Here is a 23528-nt window from a genome sequence, read left to right as displayed (position 1 = left end):
GTATGCCTTAATGTAAGCACATACGCCATCATATGCACTAAGCATGAATGCTCTTCAGATACTACATTTTCCTGAGAATTCTCCACTGTCTTTTGATGCAATTCAGACAGATTTAAATTTCATTAATTTCATTATTGACTTAGGAATTTACTGAAAAATAGTGCTGGCCCTTTCAATCTAACTTGTTTTCCTAACTGTCAAGGTTTATTTTTGAAAAGAGCACCCCTTACTGGTGTCAAATACAGCTAATCTGTTCAGGAAAATGTTTTGATATGCTATCACCTGCTGAATATATAGCTCCTTGAGGAGAAAGCAGCATGTTTTCTTTTTTACTAATAAGATTCTGTTACTGATAAATAGTGATTATTCTAAGGAAAAGTTAATCGTCTAATAAAAGCATCAACATAAAAAAAATGCCTTGGAAAAGCAAAGGGCTTGGACTCCAGTTATACATCCCTGGAGTGATAAAAATATGATCTTGGCGTAATTTCCACTGTGCAAATCAATTTATCTAGCTGCAGGTTCTGCCAAATGAGCCCTAGCAGAGCTTGCTGTAGTGGTTTGAGGTGCCATTATCTATTTATTCATCCTTGCACCAGGGATGGGAGAATGTAGTAAGGGACCAGACCTAACTGGCACAGCTCACAGTCTGAGAAAGTCTCCCAGCCTCACCTTCAGAGGCTAATGCATGAAAATGTGGATTGCAAGGGCTGGAAATAGCTTCTCATACCAACTCTGCTTTAGGGCAAGTCAGGCCTCGTAAGGAGGTGGGAGAGACAGCTGGGAATGGCAATGCCTTCGGCTGTGCCAGTGAGAATTTTCCAGAGCCAGTTGGTGTGAGCCTTGCCTCTGACTAGCAGGTTGGAGGCTGCCTGGTTGCTTTGTGGAGGAGGTAACGCAGCTCTCAGTTTTAATGCCGGTGTCCTTTAGAGAAGATGTAAACATTTCTGTGAGGTGAAGAGGAAGCAAGAGAGAGAAGTGCAGTAACGAATACAAGATTCAAGATGGAACAAATTAAACTGCATTCTCTCCGCAGTGCAAGGACGTGGCACTGAATGAAATATTAGCTGCAACGTGACTTTACTGAAAGTAAATGTTAACCTAGCTCATTCACTTTTTGTGGAAATACAACGGTTTTTCTAGGAGAAAACATATGTGGGGGGCATATGAGAAGGTGTGTTGTCACCCGGGAAAGCCAGCGGAGGCAGAGAGCATGAGGCACGGCACGGTGAGGGAAAGTGACCGAGGCGACAGTGTCGTGTTGAGGTGGCCTGCTGGAACAGCGCGAGCTACTGAAGGGCCGCCCGTGGAAGGCATTTTCCCGAACAAACTGGGGAACGCCTCTGCCACGAAAAGAACGAGGTGTGCCCGTGGAATCCGTACATGGCGCCAAGTTGGGAGCCGCCGAGGCGGAGGAGTGGGGCCCTCGCCGCGGGCAGCACGGCTCGGCCCCAGAGCCGGGCCTGGCGCCAGATGCGGGGTGTCCGCCGGCCGCTGCCGCGGGATGCCGGCGGGGCAGGGCCGCTCCGGCTGCAGCCACCAACGGCAGAGCGCAAAATGGCCGGGGGCGGCGGGGAGCTCAGCGCCGGGAGGGGGCCCGGACCCCGCGGCGACCGAGCGGGGCGAGGCCCCGGCGGCGGGCGGGTAACCGCCGCCCGCCCCTTCGCCCTGCCCCCGCCTTCCGCCGCCTGCCCGCGCGCTGCCTGACGCGGCTCCCGCCGGCGGCGGCCCCTGGCGGCGCCGGCAGCGGGTGAGTGCGGGGCGGCGGGCGCGGGCGGCGGGCGCGGGCGGCGGGAGCCGCCGTTCCCCCGCGGCGGGAGCAGAGGCGCTGGCCGGGCGGGGGGCGGCTGCCCCTCGCCCGGGCGGGGCCCGTTTCCCGGTCGCCCTGCGCAGGCCGCGGTGGGAGCGGCGGTGGGAGCGGCGGGCGCGGCCGAGCCCCGGCAGCGCCCGGGGAGGCGGGGGGGTGCCTCCGTGGGCAGGGGAGCGCGCTCCGCCTGCAGGCGCGGCCCCGCCGGGGCGCCATCTTCTCAGGTACGGGCGGTGTCTGCGGCGGGGGGGGACGGGTGGTTGCCAAAATGGTTTGTACTGGGTAGCGGTGAGGTGGGTTTCCAGCAAACAGAGAACTTTCGGGTTTGTACTGTGTCCTGAAAAATCGTGCTGGCCTGCAGCAATGTATCGCCATCAGAAATACGAGAGTTTAATAGTTGGCGTGTACTTCTAATAGCTGATGTGTCGAGTATACGACGATATAAATAAATATTTAAGTGTTCTTAAAATACCGCGAACCCCTTCTTCCTTCCTCTTTAGGCAGCCACGGTTCTCTGATCTCCAACATGTCGCATAATAATGTGGAATTTATTTTTCTTAATTCTAAGTGTTGCTGTTTGAATTGACAGTGTATGAGGGAGAATAATTTTAAATGAACCTGAATTTAAAGAGTTAAAAGTTACAAAGCATTTAAAGTTAAACCAACATCTTTAAGGAGATGCTAATCATTGCCACTCAAATGACCAATATTAAAGTTGGCAGTTTTGACAAATTGATGATGGTAGTGTAAGCTATTTGGTAGATGGGTCATGTTTTCCTCGGTGACCCGTAACGATGTATTTAGTGATCAGTTAAACCAAATCTAAAAGTTTGTAGAATCCTGAGGCGATCGCAGTTCCGCGCCCCGCTGCGGTGCTGGGCGCTGCTGCTCTGGTCGTACCCGCCGGACCGTGCGTTGTCACCGTGCCTTAGGGACGAGTGGTCGGGATGAGGCTGATCGGAACCTGTGCTGATACTAAAGCTTACGCGGTTTTGCATGGTAAAAAGATTTTTTGCAAGTGAACTTGGGGTCTGAAAAGCAGACTCTGTGACAGTTTTTTTGGCCTCTTGGATAAGTCAGGGTGTGGAACTATGTCACTCTTGCCTGTTTTAACTCAAGGGGGGGGGGGGGGGGGAAGCTTTTCTCGAAAAGTTTCTGATTCATCCAGATGTCAGCTTTTTAACTCGGCTTACTTACCAGATCTGCACAGAAATCCCGAACAATGGAGAGGATCTCGGTGCTCGCTGAGCCCCCTTCAGACAGCGCTCAGCTCCAGAAGGTCTCTCTAGAGGTTTTGTGCCAGACTGCATTGTTAGCAGCTGTGGAAGCTGCATTTGAGGCTTTGCTTTCTGTCTGCGGGGCCCGGTTTCTTGTGCTTACCTTGATGACAGTTTTTGCTTAAGGAGTTGCACACCTAAAGGTTTCTTTGTGCTGATGCTGCTTTGCACAGCACAGATCCCAAAACAGCTTTCAGGTGCCTGTAGTTACTCACTTTGGATGCTTTGTAGCCAAATAGTGTTTGGTGTGACTGTAGTGTTGCCATGTACTAAGTAGCATAAGGCTAAACTGTTGCAAGGCATTGGTGCACATTGGTGAAAATTGCTGTGTGTCACAGCAAAGAGACGAACGTGATGTGTTTGGCAGTGTAGTAGTTCCTTGGGATCGCTATGAATAGAAATAAATGTTGGCCACCTTAGGATACTTTGTTTGTTTCTGGTTCAGTTCCACTCTCAGCAGCAGGTGTGCAGTAGCTGCTGTCCTTTCAGGCACCGTGTACATAGCTGTGCTGTAACCAGCTGGATGTCTGTGGTATCTTGCCAGAGTAAGTGGAAAGCTGTGGCATGGTTTAAAAAAACCCAAATCTACCACATATCCCATATCCCAGAGAGGAATTTAAAGGAAGATGTTCCACTTTTTTGAGGACATTGACAGAAAGTTGTGAAGCCCCTGAAAACCTGCGATGATACCAGAATGCTCAGATTCTGTGGCAGCCTAAGCTCATTCTTTAGAACAAACAAGCCCCTCTCCCAAGCTTCCCACAGTTTTCATATTTTGTGATCAGCTCCTTGTATTTGTGTGTAGAGTATATGTACCAAGGTGTTAGTTTCTGCTCACTTCCCCTCAAATGTGGAGGCTCTTTATCCATTCAAGACTGAAGTCTCAGGTTATCCTGTAGCCGTGTCTCCAGACTACTGGGATTTACAAAATGCTGTGACATTTCTGATGAACTGAGAACAGGCCAGGATGGTGCAAACAGTTTACACATCTCCTAATAACTTTTTCACCGTGTATTTTACTTTTTAGACCACAATGAATGTGGAACATGAAATTAGCCTCTTAGTTGAGGAAATTCGGCGGCTGGGAACCAAAAGTAAGTATTGTCATATCTCTGACCATACAGATGTAGTCATCTTATATCAGCCTGTGAACTTGGTAAATTTAATTAAGCAGGCTCAGGTAACCTGAAAACTTGCGCATATACTTAATGTTGGACTGTATGTACTTCCTGCGTCCCGTCCTTTGATTAAAGTAGTTCTGTTACGAAAGTAAATGTTTCAGCCTCTACAACACAGAGGACGTAGGCCTGAAATCCTGCTTCCACTAAAATCAGCTACATGATTGCCCTGTTCTTTGGACTTCTAATGCTCACTCAGAGAAGAAAGTTGCACCTCCCTCCTTGGCAACTTCTGAACTTCAGAATTTATACACTTCAGTCCTGTTCATTGTGGTATTATTTGGAAGGCATAGATCTGTGAGCCTAAAACTAATCCAGGAGTTATAATTGTTCCTTAAACTTGCTTAGAACATAGTCTTTGCTCTTAAAAGAACTCTTTAACAAGCCTTTGCTGGTTAAAACTCCTTTATTTACAAATATTTGTGCAATTTGTGGATGTGCTGCCTGCTCTTGTATTTCAGTTCTGATGCAGTTTCGTTCAGTTCCATTTGTTTTTCAAAACCTAAATGGATACGTATGTCTTGCATTTCGTATGTCTGCATCTGCCCTTTTAGGAATAACCTAGCTAAACTTAACATATATTTTTAAATTCTTGCTTTGTGTGAGAAATGATTTCACATTGCAGCTTTTTCAACACGAACCTTAAATGTTAATAAGTGGGGGGAAATTATTTGAAAGACATATTTTAACATTTTAATTATATAAACCCAGTTTCTTCCTTATGCTTTGAAGAGGTTTGATAGCCTGTGCTGGTCAGAAAGTCATCAGTAAAAATAAACATAGCAGATATGTGGTCCTTGATGCGAGTCTCTGGAAAAAAGGGGAAGTCATACCAGGCAGGAGTTCTGTCTACTGTTTATCGTCAGCATTCATAATATGTTCCCCAATTAATTGGGAAAAACCATGGGGTTTACTTTCAGTGTTCTGACTGTGTATCACTTTGGTTCCCCAGTAATCTCCTAATGGAAAGAAAATCTGCATACATTTTCGTCTTATATCTTTGATATAGATGCTGATGGACAAGTGAGCGTGAAATTTGGTGTGCTCTTTGCTGATGAAAAGTGTGCTAACCTCTTTGAAGCCTTAGTGGGAACTCTTAAGGCTGCAAAACGACGGAAGATTGTCACTTATCAAGGGGAGCTACTTTTACAAGGTGTTCATGACAACGTTGATATCGTGCTGCTGCAGGACTGATGCAGTGTTTCGGCTATGCATTAATGAAATTCTTTAAGACATTGACTTGCAACATCCTCTTAATAAGGCTGATCATTCTAAGGTGTTTTGATGTATTTTCTATATCTTTGTAGTTCAAAGGAAACTGTCCTATTTTGAAAAACATACTCTTTTGTAATTCTTCCTAAAATGGTACTGTATGTGAGTACAGTAAAATGCCAGATCTTTCTTTTTTTTTGTTTTTGTTGTTTGTTTGTTTTTGTTTTGTTTTTTTAAATCTCAGGTAATGCTCTCGAATGTCTGGTTGTTATTTTCAACATATGTAGAAGAGGACTGGTGATTTAATGTTTACAAATCAAAATGTGCCATGAAAATATAAAATAAAAGCACATCTTAAATTTATGTAATTTTTATTGCTGTTGTTTCTCTTTTTATTTGCAACCTGAAATGAAAACAAACTGAAGTCCTGTAAGGAACATAGTTAAGTAACTACAAAAAGCACAACAGTGAGATAGAAACAATTTTGCAGCATGATTCAATTGAAGAATGACTGTCCTTTGGAGTGATGAGGTTGTGCACAAAAAGCCATGAATTATAGATATAGCTCATTCATCTCTAGCAGTGTAACATGTTTTCACTTTTTTGTCCTCTAGACTTTTGAAGTGGGTGAAGAGCAACCTGAACGTTTCCATGCAGTGTTGACCAGAAAATGGTACAGCAGCTTCAGGTTGTGATTATTTTCCTCACAAAAATCATACTTTCTCTACATCACTCCAAGCAGAAAGTAGGAGGGGAGGAAAAAAAGCCCTTTTGCTTGTGTTCTAGCTTACTGATCTTCTTAGCAGGTGAAAATGCTCCCTCCAGTAGGAAGAAAGAGTTGCTGCACGAGGAAAGCAGTAGTGGATAAGCAAACTGCTTACAGCTCTCTGCTTCCGCTCTGCAGCTGCAGCTCTTACAGTTGCAAGATGGGTAGATTTGCCTTTACTTAGCAGTTTTTACAAGGGCAAAATGCTTGAGAAGTGTCTCCTTATTTCCAGATACCGGAAATGCACACACAGTTATGGAATCTCTACAAAGCTGTGTAATTCCAGCTGCTCCTCCTTTCATCTTTGTTTGCTCTGCTTCGAGCAACAGGAAAACAACTTAAATCCTGTGTGCAAACAGATCTGGACTGCCTCTGCCTGTGCTGGCCCCAGAATCTGGAGAGCAGGGAAGTGATACGCAGAGAAACTTGAGCTGTCTGGGTCCAAGCCAGCTGGAGCAGAGAAGCAGAGCAGGAGCTCAGCACAGCTTACTGGCTCCAGTGTCCTGACACTCCAGTGCAGCTATTCTGCTTCCAGACCTGAGCTGCCTGCACCCCAGTGCTCCATAGGTCCAAAGAAGGGGGGCTAAGACCCCAGGCCTTCTGCACTAGGGGTGAGACCAGACAGCCCTGTGTTACCAGACAACCACAATTGTTTTTCCTCTGCCTCTATTTTGTCAAAAGGCTGAATCATTGTCTGGGTTCACAGGATAGCCTGAGTGTGCTGACAGATAGCAAGTGCTTTGTGGTCGTCTGAGATGCTGGTTTTGTTATGGGAGGGCACCAGCCTGTCCCAGCCAGGTTATAGTTCTCTGTGCATGTTCGTGACAGCTCTTTAAGCACCATAGGGGCCTCGGTCTTGAAAATTTAGTAAAAAAAACAACCCCAAAACCACAAAACCAGTAAATTTAAGGCTCAGTGCTGAGTTGGAGCTGAGACAGGACTGTGAAGAGACCTTTCTGTCTCTCTCATTTTGGATTTATCCTCTTAACAATGCTAATAAATGTATTGAGGGCTTCTGGGAACATTGTGTAGAAAGAGGCAGAGAAACTTGGCACTGAATCAAATCTGTAACAACCAGAGAAGAATGTTTCTGTGTACTGCCTGCGGAAGTGAAGATTCATTTTCTCTCTGTTTCTGGAAGCAGAAAAGGAACAACATCAACAAGGATGTATATCCAAGGACTTGCCCTCAGTGCAGTGCTTAAATGTGTCTGCTAGTCCCAGAGTTGTGTAGGCTTCTTCAGGTTATATACAAGAACTGTTGACTTTGCTCCTGAATTGTTCTTGCAGAGAAAGTCAAATACTAGTGTTGCTTCACACACATGGGACCACACCTCTGTTAAGGAAGAATGACCACAGCAAATGGCCTGGACACAAGATGTAGTTCCTGGAGCACTTGGCACAATAGTAGGAAAGCTAACTACGGGGAAAGCATTACCTGTTTCTGTAAACAGTAGGACAATCAGCAGTCCCCTGTGATGGGTTCGTGACCTTGCCAGTCATGGTCTGAAGGAAGCTTGTAGGTCAGCCAGGAGCACCAGTGATTCTAAAATAGCAAATCATTGTCCTGACTGCTGGGAACTAGAAAGATACAGAGGTCTTTGACAACAATGAAAGAGGTGTCAGTAGGGCTGCTACCTGCCAGTGATGCTGGAAAATTAGTGAAAGAGTGGCTTAGCTAATTCATTCTCCATCTACATATGATCTGGGAGCATGGCGGAACCTCAAAGAGAGATTAGATGAGCTCCAGGGAAATCTAGCTTGTACAATTTAAGATGTTACCACTGTATGTTTTCAGCAGGGACTGTTAAAAGTAACTGATTGGAGTGTTATGCACTCACTTCATCTGTTTCCATGCAAAATCCAGTGACTGGAAATACATGTGCTTTCCAAAGCGGCTTTGACTAAGCTGTGAAGGTGCTGAGTTGCAGGTTTGCGTAACCTCTGGTGAGGGGTGGTAACATCTTAAACTTCAAAGCTATTTCTCTTGTGAGCACAGGTTTTTGCTGGGCATTGACCAAAGAAAGGGTTGAAATGTATGTGATACTATTATTTTACGTGCCTCTCTCACATTGGAATGAATTTTGAAAACGCGTGATGTTTTGCTTGTTTCTCATCTCCCCTCCAAAGCTTTGCTGGAGATGTTCTTTCCACTTCAAGGGATTTCTCTCAGTGATAGCAATGTTACTTTTGCCATTCATATCTGTGTAAAGTTGGTTAGGTTTACTTAGTTTCTTTGTCACAAAACAGTTGAAGGAAAGAACAAGAGTAAGAGGAGCAGGAAGTTCTTACATGCTGAAAACTGATTATATTGCCACTAGTACTTAGCAGTTCTATTTAAAAGTAGTTGGATGTTTTAGAAATAGGCTCAGATTCTCTTCTACTCCGGCAGCACAAAGTGACTATTAAGCATGTTTAAACAGTTGCGGAGGCTTTGCTAAGATGATGCAGCATGAACCAATGAATGCCAAGGGACTGGCAGTATGGCTCCATATCAAAACACTGACCATTAATGATATCTTTGTATCACCTACACCTAGTATAAAAGAACAGTCTGAGAGGTTTGATCTACACCCTGCAGCATAATTCATGTTTGGTATTACCTGAAAATAATAGAATCATTTAGGTTGGAAAAGACGTCTAAGATCATTGAGTCCAACCGTTAACCTAGCACTGCCAAGTCCACCACGAAGCCATGTCCCCAGGTGCCACTTTTGCATGTCTTTTAAATACCTCCAAGGAGGGTGACTCAACCCCTTCCCTGGGCAGCCTGTTCCCATGCTTGACAGCCCAAATCCTCTGATAATTCTGTGATGGGAATCATGGTTCCAAGGACTTTAAAAAAGCAAAAAAGCCAAACAGGCATTTCTTCTGGAAGCTGGAAAAGTCAATCATTTTGCAAAATTCATGTTCTTGTTCATGTCCTTCTCAAGCAAGTAAAGGATGTTTGGTCTGTAATGAATCTTTTTTTCTGACGTGTAAGAAAGTGATTCATTCCAAAGCCAGCTACGAAGGGTAAAACTAAATAGGAACAAAGTAATTTGAAGGGAAATGAACGCCTAGACCAAAAAATATGTTTCAGTGCTCTAGCAGGTGCAGGTGATCTGGCTAGGTTGAAGAACGTGAGTTTGGTAACCAAGTGACATATTTAAGCCTGAATACCTTTCAGGACAAAAGTCAGTATGACGTACTTTGTTTTGCAATCCAAAAGATGATGATATATGCCAAAATACTCTGGGTTTTTTTCTGCTTCCCTACAGACCAGTCATTTTTTACTTTGGAAACTGTCATTAAGCATATGAAAAAGACCCAAACTGTCCCCTTTGGGGCATTTATTATGTACCAGAGAAAAAGACAAGGACAAAAGAACTGCTTAGTACACTCCAATACACGCAGACAGGTTCCAAGTCAAGACTGTTAAATGTTACAGGTGATGTCAAAAAACAAGTCTGCCTCTGCTCAAAGGTCCAGCACCCATACCAGCTTGAATCTCATAAGGTTTTGATTTTCAAGACAAGCTATCTTCAGCGTTTTGGTCTGGAATGGCACTCTGAAAGAAAATCAACAGCAGGTTGAAGAGTTGCTCCAGTCCAATGATTTCAAGGAATCTGTATGGTCAATATTTCCTGGTACTCCTTTTTTAAAAAAAAAAAATGGTCAAAAGGTTTAGTTAAGGATAAGTGCTCGACAGTGTTTCTAGAAAGCTGGTGCACTTAATATCTAGTTACATAAACTGCTTAATGTGAAATTGTTCTAATAAAGTTTTCCTGAGGGTGGCAGTTCAGTTTAGTTCTGCCACTCTGAGTACAGCTTTAGCCACAAATGCACTGTAGATGCGTATTTAAGCAGCTGAAGCTAGTCTCCTGGCAGGTATTTTGAATAATGCACCAGAGGAAGCATTATCTTGTGGTGTAGCCTAGATGTCATCACAGATTATACTTATCTCCACCAGAGCACCTGAGCAACTCAGGGAGGTTAAATACTAGGCTGGTAACCTGGGGAGGGAGTAGTGTGATCTATAAAGGCGCTCTGGAGCCTTGTCAGATCAGATCCAGATCAAACCTCCTTTTAGAGAAATGCTTAGAGTCAGACCTGAGCATTTTCCAGTAGAGCATTTTCGCAAATATAGCAGCATTATGTCCTTTTTGGAGCTTATTCCTGCACAACCACTACAAGCTGAATGACACTGAGAGTTTTACGGCCACCTTGCCATGCTTAAAGCTGTTCTCCAGAGAGAACAGTAGGAAGTAACATGTATTTGTATATGCATATTATGGATACGTATTAGTACAATAGGTACTCAAAACCTGAGTACTTTTTCCCAGTGGGGAAGCACTCGGTAAATGACTATTATGTTTGAATGGGAATGTAGTGAACTGCATTTTGCTAAGTCTACTAAATGCCAAAGAAGATCACATTAGAATATTTGAGAGTTTGTATCTTGCAGAACTGGGTCTTTTGTGAAACTGTTGTGGTTTAACCCCAGCCACCAACTAAGCACCATGCAGCTGCTCACTCACTCCCTCCGACCCCCAGCGGGATGGGGAGGAGAATTGCAGAAAAGGTAAAACTTTTTTTTTTTATATGAGTCAAGATAAGAACAATTTAATAATTGAAACAAAAAATAATAATTGTAATGAGAAGGAGAGGGGAAAAAAGGGATAAAATTCAAAAGGAAAACAAAACCCCAAGTGATGCACACACAATTGCTGGCCACCCGCTGACTGATGCCCAGCCAGTCTCCAGGCAGCGATGGGCAGGCCCCGGCCAACTTCCCCCAGTTTATATACAGAGCATAACATTCTATGGTATGAAATACCCCTTTGGCTAGTTCGGGTCAGCTCTCCTGGCTGTGTTCCCCTCCACCCCAATTTCTTGTGCCCTTCTAGCCTTCTTGCTGGCAGGGTCTAAGAAACTGAAAAGTCCTTGACTTGGCATACAGATTACCCAGCAACAACTGAAAACGTCAGTGTGTTATCAACATTATTCTCATACTAAATCCAAAACAGCATTGTACCAGCTACTGAAATGAAAATTAACTCTATCCCAGATGAAACCAGGACAGAAGCTTTGGTAATAGAAGACATGTTATTGCTAGATCTTTATTAGTCAAGAGGCCTTGGTCTGTCTGTCTCTGCAGCTGATGTTCTAAAAAGCTTCCTTTATATAGTTGTATTTTGGAGCACAGTGTTATTTCCTCGGAAATCTGCTTTCAGTTTTCTTGGGGAAAAAAAAGACCCCAAAAAAGGCAACAGCAGTTGAAGACACTCACCACCGTCCAGGAGGAGTTCAGCCCTATGTAGCAGTTGACACAGAAGTCAAGATGCAAGCATGAAAATAATTGCATTATAGGTACCTTCAGTGGCATTGGAGTACTTAAATTCAAGTATATGACACTTGCAAGGTACTCCAGTAGCTCCAAGTCCACAGGTATCCAAGGTTTGACTGGAAAACTTTGCTGGGAACCTAAAATCAGGGAAGCCTCCTTATACCCAGAGGCACTGCCACCTTGTCTGCACAGAACACCAAAGTGCCTCTCCTAGACTTATGTTCACAGGGGATCAGCACACACTGATGCCTAAACTCCCCCGGGGAACTGTGCTGGGAAGCATGGACACTGAGTAGTCCTCAGCCCTGTACAGAAATGTCTGTAATTTTCTTCTTAAGAGTCAACTAAGAGACCTTTTGTTATCCTGGCACATCGCTCTGGCTTGCAGGGGGCAGGAGTATCTGCAGCAGGTGGGCATAGGTCGCTGCTGTGCCCTGCATACTTAGCCCCTGCGTGGCATGCGGTGTGCTGAAAAACCCATCAGCAGACAAAGAGAAACCACTGTGCAAAAAAATGTGCCTTGGGCTCCTTAGGCAGTTGGTCTGTGCTTCTGTGTTAGCAACACCAAGGCTGAATGGTTTGCTCGGAGCCAAGAGTGGGATTCCCTAACCTGTGTCTTACTTTCTGTTGTGGAAAACAGTGCTGCTCTGTGTGCTTCCATTTGTATGGTATTAGACTCAAGCAAGCCCAGCCAGCTGGCCCGGTAGCAGGGAACTACTGCAGTGGGACTTCCCAGAATAGTTTTCTTCTCTACAAACACATTTGGCAGTTTATAGAATCACAGGATATCTCAAGTTGGAAGGGACCCCTGAGTCTGTGGCACACATCAGCTAGGTCCCCTCTCAGATACCTTGCACAGTGAGAAAAAGCTCCCGATCGCTCTTGGGACCCCATTCATAGATGTGCACCCTAGCAAGGGTCTTGACAGCTTTGTTGACATTAATGAACACATCTTGTTTTGAAAGTGTAACAATATGCAGCCCAGAAAACGAAGAGTTAAAAAATGGCAAAACCACAGTCCCATTGTCATCACTAAATTTAGGCCTGTACCCAACATGCTTCTCTTACATTTTAAAACAGCCAAAGACAGCAGGCTTTGCATTTGGATGCAAAAGTCCAACCTTCCCCTCTGCGGTCTGCAGCCCGAGCCCCAGCAGGATGTGGCGGTGGGTGACAGCCAGGGGTGAAACACACCCTGGACTTCTGCAGAAAGGAAAACGAAACCAATTCACAGTCAGCAGAAGGAAGAGGAAGTAAACGGTATAAACAGTGCAAAGAAAATGATAGCGTGAATTTTTGTTTTGTTGCAATCCAGACTGCTACTGATCCTGCAAGCACAGATTTTAAATTGCTATGTTGGTGATCTCCATTTTAAACAAAAAAAGAAACATCACTGAAACCGTCTAGAAAAATCCTGACTTGAGCCATACCTTGCAAGTTGCATATGTTGCTGTCAAGTCTTATGACACTCCTTTAAACTTAAGAAACAAAACTAGTAATCTTTGCAGTATTAGCTATAGATGATGGCAATAATCTTGGCCAGTTAATGATGTCTTGAGGGTAAAATGCAGACAGTTGGCATTTTATCTATTTATAATAATTTTCAAAATGGCAGTGCCATCCCTTCACTCCCACTCTACCTCTCCCACACACACTCAGCATATCATGAGTCAGGCTGCGAAAATATCAGGCAGCTGATGTAAAGATAAGGTTTTGGAAAGTTCTTCCTTAAAAAGTGCTTGAGGTATTTTTTCTTTGTGTCCTTTTTTCTGTCTGTGAATGGATCACATTTCCAAGCCACTGTCTGCAATACAAGGGCAAAGTTTTTATTAAATCTAAAAACTGAAGGTATTCTACGGTTAAGGTGAGGCCACAAGAGAAATAATTTTTTTTTGCATCAAATTTCTAATAATGTTTCTGCATCTCATAGGACCTTTATTTTTTGCAAATGTTTAGGGGTCAATGGGGCAGTTCACACGCAATCAAGCCATGTATACGGCTGTGGCTATAGCAGCAAGGGGGAAATCAACATGAAAATCACAGGTCTTATCACTGCACTCACTATTTATGCACATTCCTATCCCCAACACAGGTAGTTTGTGAGTTATTCAGACATAACATCATGATCTTGTGGCTTCATGACCATAGTAGGTAGTGATACCACACCGTTGACCATATGGTACCAAGGCCACAGCTTGGACATACAATCGTATTCTAGATACATTTGTCTCATGAGAGAGGTTTATATTACCGTTTTATCCCATTAACATTGCTGTTTAAAAAAGAAACCTGACCTGAGATATGTTTCAGGTTTAAAGGTTCACTGGGGTAGTACAGGTGTGAAGGCTGCTGGGTGACCTGGTGCCCCAGCTGCAGGACGGCAGCAGTCCTGGGGGAGAAGCCCAGCCTGAAACCCCTGTGTGAGCCCTAGGTCCCGCTGGGTGCTCAGCCCAGTCCTGCTCAGGGCTGTGAGATGAGGCTCTGCTCCGGGGACACTGCTGTCTGGGAAACACCCACATAGCTCCTCCTCACCTGGCAGTCTGCAGTATGAGGGGTGGGCACGCTGCCTCCACCTCCCACTGCTCTGGAGATGGGGCTTTTTGAGTGACTATCCGAAAGGGTGACTATCTCTGCCCTTGTTGTCTCTCTGTAACAGCAGCAGTTCATTTTATAGGTCTCTATTTGTTGTTTTAGTTTGTATCTCTAGAGTAAACATTTAAATTGAACAGAATTACATCCCTCCTTGCTCTCTCCAATCCCCTAAAGCCCAAGCAGCATAACCCTAGCTGTTACACTGCAAAGTATCTCTATCTTCGTGTAACGGGTAGACAAAAAAACCCTTTGGGAGGCCTCAGCCAAGAAATCCTAGAAAAAGCTCTTGTCAAGGTGTCTGATCACAAAACCCGTCCCTGTGGCTTTCCAGGTGTCACTAAGGCTTTTTGGTGGAAACTCTCCAGAGTAAGTATTGTTTCTTTGAATTTTACCATGCATATTACACACCACTAACCTAGCCCTTGACTGGAACATCTGCTTTACTGGTGTAATGGTGCAAATGGTAGTATTGTCAAAACCTACATATAGTAGCTTTCCAAATAATTTTTTCTCTTGTCAGTTTGTTTCCCACAAATACAGCAAAAAGTTTTTTAAGAAATCCATATAAGACATTGTTTTGCACCAGGGGTGGTGGTGAGGTGAGAGAGACAGAGATGGAGAAAGATGGGTGCAGGGCTCTTTCTGGGTCTCAGTAAGAAAGGCCCAACCACAAATAGAGTAATTATTTTAGAAAGATAGAATAAAGAGAGGCACATAGTGAGTAATTCTTATGTCACTTCAGACGCTGGGCACCCAGTGTTTGCACAGCATCAGAAACACACCAGGTGGATTTTCCCATGGCAGATCCCCCCAAGGACAGGTTCCTCCTTTTTGGTCCTTTGAGCTATTAAATAATTTCCTTACAAGAAGACAACTCTGTTCCTAAAGGATGTCTGCATGAAAACTTCTCACTGTACTTTCAGATAAGGGCAAGGTCAGGCAGGAGCCACCCACAGGCTCCTCTGTTGTCAGGAGGTGGCAGGGCTTGTCCCACGGCCATGGGCCCCGTGCCACGCTACGCCGGCTGCCGGCCATGCTGGACATGCGGCACAGCACAGGCCTGGGACCACTCAGGTTCGCTGTGATGTGGGTGACCAATTTCTCAATGCACAGCAGCCTCCTGGTCAGGATCACTACACAGATACTTTCAAATTTGTAGTTTATTCCTTCTAACAAGCTGCTAAGCTGCTCCTTGGCTCACCTCCGAAATGAACTCATTTAACATACCAGTGGTAACAAGAAGAGAAAGTCCTTTCTGTTGTCGTTTTCAAGTAGAGTAACTGGTCTTTCAGAAAACTTGGGTTTTTCACATGTTGGAGTGGAGCTTGAGAATGGTCCCAAGGGGAATTTTGCCAAATGCATATTTTCTATTATGGAAGAACTGTATCACTGTCATGTAGGGCTAGGATATTAATAGGTACCTGAACCTACTGAGTGTTGTCCTGTTCCTGTGCCTTCCTTTTCTTACAAAGACTCTGTCTTTTCTGATTTTTCAAAGCTGCCAGGCACTCTAATGTCAGCCCACATTATACCGACCCACACACTTCTTTTCCTCCTGTTGTGTCTAAACTGTTGATTCACTGCCCGAGAAGCAGGCTGAGGGAACTGTGGTTACGGTCCGGGAGGAAGGCTGTAGCAGTGGCAGGGAGACAACTGAGTTTTATTTTGTAATATTCATTTGCTTTATTCCAAAAGACATACTCTCTCCTGCAGTTTCCTGCCTTTGCTCTTTGCAGAAGTTCCATTTCCTACACAGTGGAGCAAATGAAGCAAGGAGCCTCATTAATTCCCCGTCTTGCTACTTTTTCTTATCACTGTTCTTACCATATGACAAGATCCCTGTGAAAAAAACAAAAAAGATCAGCATTTAATTAAAGGTTGTCTTCCATTGCACATATACAAGGAACTGAATTAAGGCTGCATGGAAGGTGTCATTTATAATTCGAGTGTTTAACCTCTGTCTAGAGCACATTATGTAAGTGCTGTATGTACAAGCATATATACATATTGGTAAGCGTTATCTCTGTATTGATAAGCATTTATACACACAAGTTGTCTGTGAGGAAGATGGATAAGCAGTGTCTCACTCTGGATCCATGTACAAGTTGTTCCTTGTAGTGGGCTCTCTCCTCCCCTTGTGGAAAGGCTCGTGCTCAATTATTTTGGCAAGATCATGGTGGTGCAAATGCAGATGGCAGAAGGACCACAGCAACCTGAAAAATGCTGTTTGTCATCCAAACTTGAAAGGATCTCCATGGAAGGCAGGCAGAGCACTTGTCACCACTCCCCTCCGGACTTGCAAAGGCTTGCTACAAGGCAGAGGTAGCAACTGAGCTCCTCCAAAAAAGGTCAGGTATCTTTTGCAATAGCAAGTATTAATCAAGCTAAATATGTAACTTCTCACAACCTGCACACACAAGTCCAGTTTGCTGTCTCATATCATCTTTACTGCTGAACTAAGTCATGGCAAAAAGCAGTGAAACCTCTTCAGAAGAATGATTTGGATATGCTTATAAATTTGGTAAACTTACACATGTGTTTTATCCTTTTCTCTGTGGATACACAATGGATTTTAGAAGCAAGTGTAACGTTTAAACACATCCCATCTGATCCAGTGTCACTAATTACATCTTACTGAGCATCACTAATTGACAGCTGTTTGTTCCTAAATCCTTTTTAGGGCTTTCCTTTCTTAACATTTCCTATTAGCACAGTACTAGGTCTCAGATAGTGCGGGTCCAGCATGAATAATATATAAACAAGATGCAAGCTGTGTTTTCCCTCCAGTCCTCAAGACTGCCTGTGAGCAGGGTTACAGGACAAGATGCTAAAGATGATCATGTTTTCCTGCTCTCTGTTTGATGTTGCTTGTAGGAATGAAGCTGCTGCACTTCCATTCTTTTTCTGCTTCCATTTTACATAACTTCCACAATTCTGTGAGCATCCTTCATCTTTCCATCTTTTTCTACTTATTATAGCCTGGCAATCTTGTGGAAGCAAGAAAATTGCCTCTCCAACTTCTTTCTCCTTGCAGAACAAAGCATTTGTTCACCGTAGCTTTGCACCTCACAAAGATGGCAAAATGATGTACAATTACTACTAGATCAGAAAGGGTGTTTGTGCTCAGTTTGCACAACAGCAGGTGATAACGCCAAGTACGAACTGCTGTACAATTAGGCCCAGTGTTTCCAAGTATACACAGAACTAGAAAGGGTAAGTTTTGCTGGAAGTTTTCCAGCAGAAAGTATTTGATCTTGCAGCTTGTACTTTGATGTTTGTTGAATATGTCTCAATCAGAGCTGTAGGATTGGGCTCAGGATATTCAAAGCGATTTGAATCTTTCAAGATCATGTCTTTTTTCCATTTCCAAACCCAATGGTTTCAAATCATCACATTCCACTGTAGCTGAAGTGATTTTTATGTCTTAGAAGTGCTGCAAAATGCAGTCTTCTAACCTGGAACTCTCCCTGCAAGGCATTAATTCTCCCCAATGATTTCAAATCACTTCACATGCTGTAAAAAGGGCTATGTGATTAACACCCTTAAAAACTCCCTATGTTTGGCAAAGATTTACATTTAAATCCTAGGCTTGTAGAAAGCCAGGTTGATACAAACCCCAAGATGTATTCTTTTGTACATTCAAATGTGAAAGGTATTTCCCAAGCTTTTTGCTCTATCATTCAGCTAAATGGGTCAGAGTCTGTAAAATTACTCTCTGCCTCTTAACTTCAGCAAGTTCTAGTAAAAAAGCCAATACAAATGGTGGGATTTTTTTTGGCATAAAATGCAAACTCTGCCACTATTTTATTGTGCTTCCCTAAACTATATACCATCTCTGTTTCTCACTACCCTTTCTTCTCTCCTTTTTCTTCTCCACAGTCTGTACAGAATCGCCTGTTCAGCACAAGATATTGTTTATCTAGACAACGGGGTGGCTCTGAGACCATACAGAGCAGATCCAAAGCTGCATTCAGGGATTAGAGTAAATCTGATGGATTTCTCCCTCCTCCTCCCTTTCTATGATCTAGTAAAATGAGGGGACATAGAGTGAGAGCATGTGAGGTTGGATCAGTGGGTGTTGGTGTGCTGGCTGGAAGCAGATGGACTTTCCAGATTTGTTGCCAATGGATACAAAGGTATTTGCACAGGTGGAGTAAGAATGTCCAGTGTGAAATTCCCGTTTTCCTTTTTCTTAAAATGCAGAACAGGCTTTCTTTCTGGAAAGAAAAGGGCAGAGTTTACTGCCTTCCCTAACCAGCTGCATGCACAAAATCTGTTCCCTCTTATGCACATAAACACCATTTTTGCTCCATCATGAGCTGGATCTGCCTGGAGATGGACTCCTCCAGACAGTTTCAAATCCTTGTCTCTTCCTCATATTCCTTTCGCTCTATTGCACTTTTGTTTCCCCATACAGCTCGAGTCCCCAGTGGTGTATTTAACGTTACAACTATGGTGAGCTCTAATTGCTGATGCTGGGTCAGTGACTTCAGCCTCTGAATCCTTCTTTCCTTTTCTCCCAGCATCCTAATACAATGTCCTCCTTGAGACTAAGTCTCTTGAGTTTGGGTCAGCAGAGTTTTACCACCGAGCTAGTAATGTCCACAGAGACCTACTCCTTGGTATTAGTCCTTCTGATTGTAAGTGCCAAAATCTGTGTGTTCGCCTTATCCCATCAAACTGGGGCTAAATTCTGCTGTCAGCCCATAGCTGCCCCATCACTATAGTCAATACTGTTCAAGGGTATAATGGAAGGGCAACATCAGCTACATACAATACTTGTGGTGCAAAGAGCAAAGCTTTTTTGATAAAAGGATCCCTTCCTGAGTATGACGCTAGGGGATTTCAGCACCAGCCCTGAGGGTGAACAAGCTGAACCACATAGTTCTTTTGTAGCACATAGAATTACTGATGTGTTAGTAGGGTAAATCAGCTGCCAGCTCCCCCAGAGAACTAGGTTTGCCCAAATACCTTGCTTTCTTTGCTAAGTTTGATGTTGGTTTTTTTTAAATTATTTATTTCTTTATTATATTTTCTTTCTTTGTTCTGTTGTGAGAGCAAAGGGCTTCAAGCTGAACAATACCTGCATGCTTATTTCAAGACAGGCAGTCTCATGGGCCAGCAAGCAGTGAGTCTATAGGATGAACTGAGTTGTAACAACAGGAGCAAGAACTTTGTACTGGTCTGCCTTTAAAAAGGACGGAGCCAGCTATGGGACCTGTGAAGCATCTACCTTGATGCCTCTGAGTTTAATGGAAGTCTAGGCTACTGGTTTTATTTTCAATGAGAAGCTTTTAGTCTGCACCTGTGTTTCTATGCACACATATGAAATCTTGAAAAGTAAATGGAAATGAAACATTAACTAGTCTTCAAAGCTTGTCACTGTTATTTTTTGTGCCTGCTATTTTGCTACTATAAAGCAACCAGAAACCTCTAGAAGTATCACATTGGGCTCCTTCAGACCCCAATTCCTCTCAACAAAGAATAAGTTACAAGAAGCCAAACGTTAGGAAGTGCAACGTGCTCCTGCCAAACAGCAGGGTCTGGCTGCCCCAGACAGTCTATGTGACATCAGGACAGGTTGGCCTCTGCCTTTCCCTGTTCCAGAGGAGCTAGCTCAAGTCTGACCACGGCAGACAAGTTTTGTGGCCTGAGCGAAGCAGGATGAAAGCTAGCAGGCTGGGGAGTTTGGATGTCTGTTTCCCAGTGCTGGCACTGGCCCCAGCTCTTCCTGTGACAGCTTCATGACTCGTTTTTCCGGTATGTAAGATGAGGGTAGTAGTATTTACTTACTTGACAAGGTGAAATGATGATTAATTGGTCTTTGTTTTTGCAGTCTGATGTACAGAGTGCAATTAGTTGCAACGAGTGCCCACATCCCCCGGAGCAGGCCATCTTCAGGCTGCCCTTGGCAGTGTGAGCATGAATCCCAGCACAAGCAGCTGCTTTCGGCTCTTCCTGAACCAGGGAGGTGCCTGGATTTTCCCTTCCTCAGTCCCACACAAAGGTGGTTGCTTGTCTTTTAGCTGAAGGCTTAGTGCAGATGTGGGTGTTTTAAAATCACCTTGTTAACCATTCCTCACATTCTGGGCTGACCCTGTGCATGGTGATGAAGATCCAGTGGGCGTGAGCTGGCAGCTGCAGGTGGCAAATTGCACTACAGATTGCCTGGGAATATCATGCTTGTCCTTCAGTGAGAGCAATGCCTCCATGAAGACAAATTTCAATCGTACTGTAGCAATATTCTTTGAATATAATGAAACATAATACAAAAAGATTGCGATGACAACAGTATAAATCAGCACAGCAGTTAATGAGAAAACCCTACAGGCCATTCATGCGTACACTCCCAGTAACTGGTCTTCATTCTGTAACTTCATTATATTCCTGTTTCACTGCAAAGGATTTACAGGTCTAGACATTAAATCTATTTGACTATTGTAACGGAGTAGTAAACAACACTGCAATCTAAATCTAAACTCAATACCTGACAGAAGTACTCTTGCTCATTACAGATGAAGGAACTTAGGGGAAAAAAAAAAGGTCAGCTTGTCCAAGAAACTTCAGGTATTCTTGGTGTTTCCAAAGACTGAACATCACCTTCACTCCCTCTGCTCATTTGGTCATGTGCCCGGGGCTATCCTCCATAAATCCTCTATGGATTCTCTAGGATTGCTAGAGCTCATGGCATTCCTACAGGTTTCAATGCCAGCTTCTCTTTTCTGTAGTGCAGAGGTCTATACTACAGAAAAGAGGGAAGGAGCCTCAGTGATCTACCCCAGAGCCACAGGCTCACTTGGAGAAATCAAGGAATGATGGAAAAAGACCCCTCAATTTTTTTTCTAGTTCCTTCTTCCTGACTGGTAGTGGATTTTTTTGCTGCTGGAAATTACCTATGTATTAGAATTTCATTATTAAAATTCATGCTGAGTTCATGCATGTTTCCTGGTGTGACAGTCTGTGATACACGATCCTACTTTTTCTTTGGGAGTTGAAAAAAAGACTTCTACTTCTTACAGCAAGAGAGACCTTTCAGCCTGTAACAGGAATGGCAAGGAGGTTGTCTGACAATGACAGCTGTGCCAAGTGGAGATGCTGTTGGCATCCATGTACCACCTTTCTGTAAAGTTATTTATCATCTTTACCCATCTCCATCCTGCTCACGACATGCTGACTATTTCTTGTGGCAGAAGTGTACTGAATTGTTACCTAATGGAGTCTGCTCCTGAAAATCACCAGTCTCAGATGTTCAAAGCAGGCAGCCAGGCCCAGAGTAACAATTCCCTCACATTAATGCTCTTTTTCTATGGTGAAGAAAGTACATTGGGTGTTCTCTTAGCTTCTTTTTGAGCTTTCAGATTGCCCTGAGAGCTTTTTTTCACCTTTTCTCTTAAATTATCTAAGGTGGACTCTGTTAATTCGATGCTGTACCCAGCAGTAGGAGCTTTGAGAGAGACCTCACTCAAGGTGCAACACTCACTGCCTGGACGGTGCATCTGTGCAAGCAGCCCAGGAGGACCTGCGTACCTGAGAGGGAGGTAAAGCCAAGCATAAGTTACGGCATGAATAAGCATGGGAAAGACGGTACTGGGAAAATCTCCTGGGATCTTGCTGAGCTGAGTGCTGGCGGCCGGCCACACCGGACCCCCTTCTGAGAAGCTGTCTCCAGCTTGCTGGTTTCTGCCTTGTTCAAGGAAGCAAGATTTTGTAAATAACTTGTAAACAAGTGGAGCTGTGGCAAAGACACCCGCTACTCTTTCTGACAGAAAATGACGACAGAACCTTGAATTATGGCAAAGCGTTAAGGTTAAAACACAAAAAGAAGAGGATCAGTAATTTAAATACACAAGGTGTATCTGGTTCTCTTCAGGCATCCTACAAGGCTAATTTTCTTTTCCTCTGTACCCCCACCTGAGGCACCCATTGTTTGTAATGCAGGATTCACTCGGGAATGTAATTTCTTTTGGAAGCCACCCTTCCTTAGTAATTCTGATTATTTTATTTTCCCTTGTAACTTGCCATTTACAGGAAATAGTAATAATTTCTGAGTTTGATGTGATTTGGGCCAAAACTGAAAAAAATAAAAAAAGCTAATTGTCCCTGAGCTGGGAATGCAGCCTTTTCAGACAGCTTTATCTAACTAGAACACTCCTGAATTAATGTATGCATTTTTGTATAATTTCAGGGTAGCATTCTGAGGTTCTTAGAAGTTGCTTTGTAAATGCATACAACTGTTGATTTTTCAGTGTAAGGCTTGATTTCATCCGTGGATTTCAAAGCATTTTACAAAGGACAGCCGTATCATGGTCCTTATCCTCATGAATAGGAGATTTTAAACTAAAGCGAGAGGGTGATTTGCTCAACATCACACCATAAACACTGGAGTTGCTGGGAAGTGAAGGCAGATCTCCTGGAAGCAAAGTCAATATTCACAAAAAATAGCCAGCAGTCCCCATCTCTGTATCCCAGCATGAACTAACAGTTTAATTGGCTATGTGCATGATTTTGAGTCACTAATAGAGGGTCTGTTGGAACTGAAGCTATTTCTGAGTGACCTCTCTCAAAGCTTGCAATTTCATTTGTCCGGGAGTTTTATTACTGTATTTACAGCATCCCATTTGTCTTGTTTTGTTGGCCTGTAGAACAGAATGTACTATTCTGCAGACCTGAGTCTATACAAAGAATGACAGACTACCGGCAGATAAAACTGGAAAAATATGAAATAACTGCTACCTTTGGCATCTACCAACTCAAGTCAGATTAGTAGAGAGAGAAAGGTCAAAGTACTGGCAAATTCCTTCTCTCAGCTGGAGGGAAGAGAGCAAAAGTTTCAGAGGCAGAAGTACATTCTTTGATGGGGAATTTTGACAGATAATATAATAGACTAAGCTGGGACAAGGAAGATGGGGAAGGAAAATCTCCATTGATTTAAATTAAATGTAACTGCCGCAGCTCTAACACAGTAGGTTTTGTCTGCATTTAATAGTAATGAAAAAGGTTTGGAAGTAAAACAATTAGTTGAAAAAGTTTAATTTAAAGACAATTAGTTGGAAGAGATCTGTGAATGACATCGAGGCTAATAAAAGATTTTCTGAATTTAATTTCTCATTTCTTTGCATTATTTTCATACAGCTGCAAATTGTATTTTCCCCCTTTGTTACAACACTTCTTGTTCAAAGCAATTTTTAAAAACCTTGCAGGTAATGTTTTGGTGAACAGCAGGACTTGAAACCAGAACCAGAAATTCCCTGAAAACCCGAATAGTCTTATTTCCCTTTTAAATGGGAAACTATGGATGACTGCATGCTTCTGAAAGCAAATGACTGGGACCCAGATTCTCAATCTGGGCTTCAGAGGCCTTGTGACAT

At 43.6% G+C, this 23528-nt stretch overlaps 1 protein-coding gene across 2 annotated transcripts; it reads left to right on the top strand.

Moving 5' to 3' along the window:
* Positions 1-1604: 1604 nt before the first annotated feature.
* ABRACL (ABRA C-terminal like) lies at positions 1605-5837 on the top strand. Of its 2 annotated transcripts, none has more exons than XM_055714831.1 (3): positions 1605-1750; positions 4112-4178; positions 5272-5837. In XM_055714831.1, exons 2-3 carry the CDS (start codon positions 4118-4120, stop codon positions 5454-5456), a joined length of 246 nt encoding a protein of 81 aa, XP_055570806.1. In that variant the 5' UTR covers positions 1605-1750; positions 4112-4117; the 3' UTR covers positions 5457-5837. The 2 variants fall into 2 exon arrangements, with proteins under 2 accessions (XP_055570806.1, XP_055570807.1); XM_055714832.1 differs by lacking the exon at positions 1605-1750 and adding an exon at positions 1887-2031.
* The last annotated feature ends 17691 nt before the right edge of the window (positions 5838-23528 follow it).

Source organism: Falco cherrug, chromosome 6 (genome assembly GCF_023634085.1).
Source record: "Falco cherrug isolate bFalChe1 chromosome 6, bFalChe1.pri, whole genome shotgun sequence".
Taxonomy (NCBI): Eukaryota; Metazoa; Chordata; class Aves; order Falconiformes; family Falconidae; genus Falco; species Falco cherrug.
Note: the sequence above shows the minus strand (reverse complement) of the source record. Positions and strands in the feature narration are given on the sequence as shown.

What these genes read in the sequence shown, in the direction of transcription:
- ABRACL (XM_055714831.1), top strand. Translation starts at nt 4,118, where the DNA reads ATGAATGTGGAACATGAAATTAGCCTCTTAGTTGAGGAAATTCGGCGG. An exon ending in TCGGCGGCTGGGAACCAAAA is followed by an intron (nt 4,179 to 5,271) that starts GTAAGTATTGTC and finishes TCTTTGATATAG; the next exon opens with ATGCTGATGGACAAGTGAGC.